Source organism: Scylla paramamosain, chromosome 28 (assembly GCF_035594125.1).
Source record: "Scylla paramamosain isolate STU-SP2022 chromosome 28, ASM3559412v1, whole genome shotgun sequence".
NCBI classification, from domain to species: Eukaryota; Metazoa; Arthropoda; class Malacostraca; order Decapoda; family Portunidae; genus Scylla; species Scylla paramamosain.
In genome coordinates, this window is record NC_087178.1 from 5,290,001 (window position 1) to 5,297,500 (window position 7,500).

A 7,500-nucleotide genomic window follows, 5' to 3' on the forward strand; every position below is an offset into this window, starting at 1 on the left:
GAGGAGGAGGAGGAGGAGGAGGAGGAGGAGGAGGAGGAGGAGGAGGTAATGGCTCTAGGCTTTGAATACAGCGTTAATGCCGTCTCCGCCTCCGCCTCCGCCTCCTCCTCCTCCTCTTCCTCCTCCTCCTCCTCCCATGTTTCTTTATTTTTTTCCTAATTTCGCAATAATTTCTCCTTATCCATCATTCTTTTCCTCCAATCTTCACATCTCCCTCCTCCACCTCCTCCTTCTCTTTCTTCTCGTCCTCCTCCTCTCAATTTTTTCTCCCTTTTTGGTGAATATTTTTACCACCAATCCTCTCTCTCTCTCTCTCTCTCTCTCTCTCTCTCTCTCTCTCTCTCTCTCTCTCTCTCTCTCTCTCTCTTCCTTCCTCTCATATTTCTTCCGTCTTTTCTTCCTCCTCCTCCTCCTCCTCCTCCTCCTCCTCCTCCTCCTCCAAGCCTCCTCATCCTTTCTAGACAAACCCCTTCCTGCCTCCCTCCCCCCATCTCTCTCTCTCTCTCTCTCTCTCTCTCTCTCTCTCTCTCTCTCTCTCTCTCTCTCTCTCTCTCTCTCTCTTTCTTTCACGTCGTGTACCTGGCTATCCCCCCTCTCCCTCTCTCCCTCCCTCCCTTCACCTTTCTGCCTACCTCCTCTGCACTCTTTCTTCGTCTGGCTCGCCTCCTCCTCCTCCTCCTCCTTCTCCTCCTCCTCTTCTTCTTCTTCCTTCCTCCTCCTCATCCTCCTCGCGATCGGAAGTAATGAGGGAGGCTGAGAATCACTGACTTAAATTTGACTTCACATAACGCACCAGTTGCTAAAGGGGGAGGGAGGGAGGGAGGGAGGGAGATGGGGAGGGAGGGAGGGAGGGAGGGAATGTTTGAGGGAAGATGTGGACGAAGGGATGGAAAGAGATGAGAGGAGGAAGGAAAGAATGAGGGAAAGAGAGAAGGTAGGAAGGGAGGGAGGGAGGGAGGGAGGGAGGGAGGGAGGGAGGGAAGAAAGTGGATGAAGGAGTAAAAGGGAGGAAAAAAGAAGGAAAAAAAAACATATCGGAAAAACTTACATACGAACACACGCGGACATGTGCACGCGCGAATGTACGTACACACACACACACACACACACACACACACACACACACACACACACACACACACACACACACATAAACAAACACAAGGGTACGGATGCGCAGTCTCACACGCGCAGGAGCACACGTACATAGACACAAATTCGCATGAGTACGCGCGCGCACACACACACACACACACACACACACACACACACACACACACACACACACACACACACACACAGTTATTTGGACAAAGGAACACACATCCACGCACACAAAGAAACGTACATACACACATACACACGTACACACAGCCATTCATATAAACAAAGGACACACACACACACACACACACACACACACACACACACACACACACACACACACACACACACACACACACACGAAGAAAACGCAGAGTACACACGAGAATTCTGCATAGTTCCTAAATCATCTCTCTCTCTCTCTCTCTCTCTCTCTCTCTCTCTCTCTCTCTCTCTCTCTCTCTCTCTCTCTCTCTCTCTCTCTCTCTCTCTCCTGGAGGCGGGTTAAACACTATCAAACATCATTAAACATTTACCATTCATCTTAATGTGAAGGCGACCAGGGCTGCTGCAAGTTATGGCGTGAGGGAGAGAGGGAGAGGGAGAGAGGGAGAGAGGAGGGAGGGAGAGAGAGGAGAGAAGTGAGCGGAAGAAATGTGGAAGGAAGGTAAGCCGGAAGGAGAGGATGAAATGGTGAGAAGGAGGTGAAGGAGAGAAAAGGAAGGATGTCTGAAGGAGGAAAGGAATAAAGGAGGAGATAGAGAAAAGGAAGGAAGATAGGGATAAGGAAATAAGGATTAAGTAAGATTAGGTGGTGGAAGAGAGAAAGGAAAAGTGAAGGATGGAGGAATGGAAAAGAAGGACGGAATGGAGGGAGGGGAAGAAGGAAGAGAGGACGAAGGAGGGGACAGAGGAAAGGAAGGAAGAAGAGAAAGTAAATGAGGAGGTTACAAAGATGAGGTGGTAAAGGAGAGAAAAGAAGGAAAGGAAAAAAATGAAGGAAGAGAGGAAAGAAAGGGCGATAGTGAATGAATGAATGAAGGAAGGAAGGAAGAAACGAAGGAAAATGAGATGAAAAAATTAAACGGAATAAAATACAAGAACAAAGGAAGAAAGAATGAATGAAGAGGAAACTAGAAAGGAAAGAAGGGGAACAAAGGAAAGAATAGAGGAGAAGGGGAAGGAAGAAGGAAAGGAAGGAGAGAATGACGAATGTGGAGAATGTACAGTGAATGGAGGCAATCTGAGGGAGGAACTGGTACACACACACACACACACACACACACACACACACACACACACACACACACACACACACACACACACACACACACACCTTTATGGGGCAGCTCCCTCGCAGATAGCACTATGTTACTGCCGATTTACAGCCACAACTCCACACCTACCCTGCACACCTACACCACACACACACACACACACACACACACACACACCTAAATATACACCCAACACCAAACTCAAACTCCTGCTATAAATCACACACACACACACACACACACACACACACACACACACACATAGGAAGGACGTTTTTCCTCCGCCGCGACGTCACCGAATCGCCCTCAGGTGAACTAGCGGCGTCGGTGGCGTTGGTGGCGGCGCAGGGGGGCAGCGAGGGGCGGCAGGGTACACAGAGGCAGGGAGGGGGAAAACACAGGGAGTGGGGAGGAGTGAGGGGGGTTGACTAGACACAGGAAGCTTGGGGGTGCAGATATTGGTAAGGTGGAAGGGGGGCAGGGAGAGAAGTGGGGTTCAAAGGGGGGCAGGGAGGAAGGAAAGAACACGGGGAGGAGGGGGTGAGGGGTAGACTAGACAGAGGAACCTTGGGGGAAGTGAATATGAACAAGAGTGGGTGGGTGGAGGGGTGGAGGCTCGTGTGGTGAGGGTGAAGAGTCAGGGGGGGGGGAGAAGGAGGAAACACAGGGTGGGAGGGGGAGGAGCTAAACAGAGGAAACTTGGGGTGAATAAGATGGGGGGCCGGGGAGCTTTGAGTGAAAGATAGGTAGGAGGGGGTGAGTGAGCGGGGGGTCGGAGGTGGGGGGGTCATGAACACAAGGGGGAGAGCCTGGGGGTGGTGACGCAACATAAAAAGAAAGGTATACTTGGAGAGTGCGACACAGGGGGGTGGGGAGGATGCATTATAGTGGGGGTGGGGGGGAAGGGATGGGGAGGGGAGAGTTTGTTGACATGAGACGGAGTGAGGCCATGGTGGGGTTGTTTTTGTTGAGGAGGAGGAGGAGGAGGAGGAGGAGGAGGAGGAGGAGGAGGAGGAGGAGGAGGAGGAGGAGGAGGAGATGAAACACACTAGAGTAAAAGAGGATAGGTCAGGGAGGACTAAAAATAAAGGGAGATGAAGGGAGATGAAAACCCAACCTAACACCACATACAGGGAGGATAAGGCACAAATACAGGGAGAGAGGAAGAGGGAGAGAAAAAAAATAGATTAAGAAAAGTAAGGGAGACAAGAAATAAGGGAGTTTTGAGAGACGAAAGAGTAACAAAGAAATGAAGGAACGATAAAAAAACGGAGGAAGGGAGAGAAAGGATAAGAGGATACCACACAAAGGAAAAGGGAGAAGATAAGGGATGTGGAAACGAAAGATTGAGATAGGTAGAGACAAGAAAGGGAGTAAGGAAGAGAGAGAGAGAGAGAGAGAGAGAGAGAGAGAGAGAGAGAGAGAGAGAGAGAGAGAGAGAGAGAGAGAGAGAGAGAGAGAGAGAGAGAGAGAGAGAGAGAGAGAGAGAGAGAGAGGGTAATAGGGTATCAGAGAGGAGATAAGATATATAGAAAAGGAAATACGGATGAAGGGAATAAGGGAGAGGAAAGGAGGATAGAATGAGGGAAAGGGAAAATGAGGGTAAGAGAGGGGAAAAGGGAGAGTAAAAGAGATGATAAAGGAAAGTGAGGTTTAGCGTTCATAACAAGGGGAAGCTGGGGACGCAGAGAGAGAGAGAGAGAGAGAGAGAGAGAGAGAGAGAGAGAGAGAGAGAGAGAGAGAGAGAGAGAGAGAGAGAGAGAGAGAGAGAGAGAGAGAGAGAGAACATTCTACGCCAAACTGACCAGCTTATGTATCATCAATGTTCTAATAATTTCCTCCTCCTCATTCTCCTCCTCCTCCCTCCTTTGCTCTTCATTATCTTCCTCTACCTCCTCCACCTTTTCTTCTTCCTCTTCATCCTCCTTTCTTTCCTCCTCCTCCTCCTCCTCCTCCTCCTCCTCCTCCTCCTCCTCCTCCACTCTATTCTTCTTCATTCACTCCCTTCTATAAATGTAAATTCAGAGAAGATTGATAAATGATCCTTCTCACTACTACTACTACTACTACTACTACTACTACTCATAAACATGTACTCCATAACCCATTCTGATTCTTTCTCATAGTAGTAGTAGTAGTAGTAGTAATGGGAGCTTTAAAAATCAACTCTTTATATGCCAAACAAAGTAGATTTTTTTCCCCTTTTAAATACCCCCTCTCCTCCTCTACCTCTACCTCCTCCTCCTCCTCCTCCTCCTCCTCCTCCTCCTCACGATCGCAGCCACGCGTTCAGTGATCATTAATTTCGCTCACACACCGGTATCCAGTTTCTCCCTGTTTGTTAGTGGTTTGCCTGAATACCTTGCCTCTCTTCACTCCACCTCCTTCACCTCCTTCGCCTTCTCCTTGCAAGCCTCGTCGACCTCCTCCTCCTCCTCCTCCTCCTCCTCCCTCTTGAATTTGGTCGTTGATTTGCGCTCTCTTTTCTCCTTTTTCGTTTTCTTCACTTTTCTTCTTCTTCCTCCTCCTACTCCTTCTCCTTCTTCTGCTTCTTCTTCTCTTCCTCCTCCTCGTCCTTGTCCTCATGCTTCACCTGGCCGGTCTTCTCCTTCACCTCCTCCTCCTCCTCCTTCCCTCCTTGTCGTCCTCTACCATGGCTACCACCTCCTCCACCTCCTCCTCCTCCTCCTCCTCCTCTTAGCTTTCCTTCTCATGATATATTTTTCTTCTTCCTCTATTATTCCTCCTTCTCCTCCTTGGTTTATTCTTGTTTTTCGTTCCCTGCCGCCTCCTCCTCTTCCTCTTCCTCCACATTATAATTTGCGATATCTGTAAACTAGTGCCCGTAAGCATTGACTAAGGTCTCTCTCTCTCTCTCTCTCTCTCTCTCTCTCTCTCTCTCTCTCTCTCTCTCTCTCTCTCTTGTTTTGTTTTTTTCTCTCATTCATATCAACTTCTTTTCCTCCTCCTTTGTCTTTCTTCTTTTCAATCTATTCCTTCCTTCTTTTCTTCCATGTTTTTTTTTTATATCACTTCTTTTTTCTTCCTTCCCTCCTTTCATCTCTTGCTCCATCGTTTACTCCTCATCTTCCTTCATTAATTCCTATTTTCCTGCAACCGGCGTATAATTACCACCACCACCATCACCACCATCACCACTACTAATACTATCACCACGCACGATTACACCAACATCGGCTATACCACCACCATCACCACCACTATCACCATCAGCGTCATGCACTACCACCTCCTCCTCTTCCTCCTCCTCCTCCTCTTCCTCTTCCTCCTCCTCCTCTTCATCCGGGCATAAAAAACGGAGGTAAGGTCGTATTTTCACGTTAGCATCTTAGGAGGAAGAGGACACACACACACACACACACACACACACACACACTTATCGCCTCTCTCTCTCTCTCTCTCTCTCTCTCTCTCTCTCTCTCTCTCTCTCTCTCTCTCTCTCTCTCTCTCTCTCTCACTTACGTTGTAGCGGCCAGGTACGTAAATCGGATGATCATCGTAGTATCGGTGATCGGGAGACGAGGAGTGGGACGAGGCGTGGGAGGAGCCAGGGGGGCGTGGCTGCAGGGGAGGAGAGCCAGCACCACCACCCCCTCAACCTCCTCCTGGTGCTTAGGGGAACCGGGGTCTGGCGGGGGCGGGGAAGCCGGGGCGGGAGGCTCAGGGTTCTTGACACGTTTAATCAGCTGGTTCCAGGCATCCAGGCGCAGGCGGTCCAGGTGGTCAAAGACATCTTGGTAGTGAGTGCTAAATTGGTCTGCATAACGCGACGCCAGCCCCTCCAGAACCCCGCGCTGCCCGTCCTGGAAGAAAACGGGAGGTGTGAAAGGAAATGACGCAAGACAGCATAGAAGAAAACGGGAAGTGTGAGAGGAAGGGTGACGCAAGACAACTTAGAAGGAAACGGGAAGTGTGTTATGAAGGGTGACGCAGGATAATATGGAAGAAAACGGGTGTGTCATGAAAGGTGACGCAAGACAATATAGAAGAAAACGGGAGGTGTGAGAGGAAGGGTGACGCAAGATAACTTAGAAGAAGACGGGAGTTGTTATGAAAGGTGACGCAAAAGCCAGCACGGAAGAAAACGGGCGGTGTGTTATGGAGGGTGACGCACAAAATAACACGGAAGAAAACGGAAGCTGAGTTATGAAGGGTGACGCAGAAAACAACACGGAAGAAAACGGGAGATATATTATGGAGGGTGACGCATAAGCCAATACGGAAGAAAACGGGATATATATTACGAAGGATGACGTATTGGAATTCGTGGTTTCGGTCTCTAATATTTAGCAAAGTTTATGGAATGTTATTTGAGATTTTTCTAACGTGTTTTTATTTATTTATTTATTTATTTTATTTTTTTTTATGAATGTACAATATTTAGCAGGGTTCGTCATAAATTAGTTGGAGAAAATAATCAATTAACTTTTATAAGGGAGTTTAAGCTAGTGTTTCCTTTTTATCATTTTTTTTTGTACCCAATCTCCCTGATGAATAAAATGAAAAGTACTATAATAATTTTTTCCCACATTTCCTACGTCAACTTCCAAACGACAGCTCAGTCTAGCGTATTTTCCTTTCCAGTTCATTTTTCTCGTCCTTGCTTGCTTTCACTAACGAATAAAACGAAAAGTACTAGACACTATTCTCCCCCCCCCCCTCACACACACCACCCTCACACACATTTACGACGTCAATTTTCACAAGACAATTCACTCTAGAAATACGCTCCCATCTCCCTTCTCCCACACACACACACACAAAAAAAAAAAAAAAAAAAAAAAAAAACAAATGGCGGTAATTCTTTCTGATATATTCCAGTAACAAGACCAACACAGGTTCAAAACACACGGTAATCCACGCAGCATTCAACACAACTCTTCCCACACAAAGCCACTGAAAAACACGACTAATGGACGACTCTCAGCACACGTTTTATTTCCTTCCTCTTAGTAATTCATGGCAAATGGATACCAACTGGAGGGGACTCGAACCCAGGTCTAGGAGAGTACTACAGAGCATTTTGTATCCACTTAGCAGTTTGTGAGAGGGTTACCTGTGTCTGTGCCTGGTGACTTTGTAATGAATTTATTGTTTA

General features: G+C 47.8%; 1 protein-coding gene across 3 annotated transcripts in view; it reads right to left on the reverse strand.

Moving 5' to 3' along the window:
• Nucleotides 1-7,500, reverse strand: part of LOC135114773 (uncharacterized) — a 51,484-nt gene that overhangs the window by 9,641 nt on the left and 34,343 nt on the right. For all 3 annotated transcript variants that reach the window (XM_064030841.1, XM_064030840.1, XM_064030839.1), the window contains exon 2: nucleotides 5,865-6,205. In XM_064030841.1, the coding sequence (XP_063886911.1) occupies nucleotides 5,865-6,205 (341 nt within the window). The remainder of the gene's footprint in view (nucleotides 1-5,864; nucleotides 6,206-7,500) is intronic.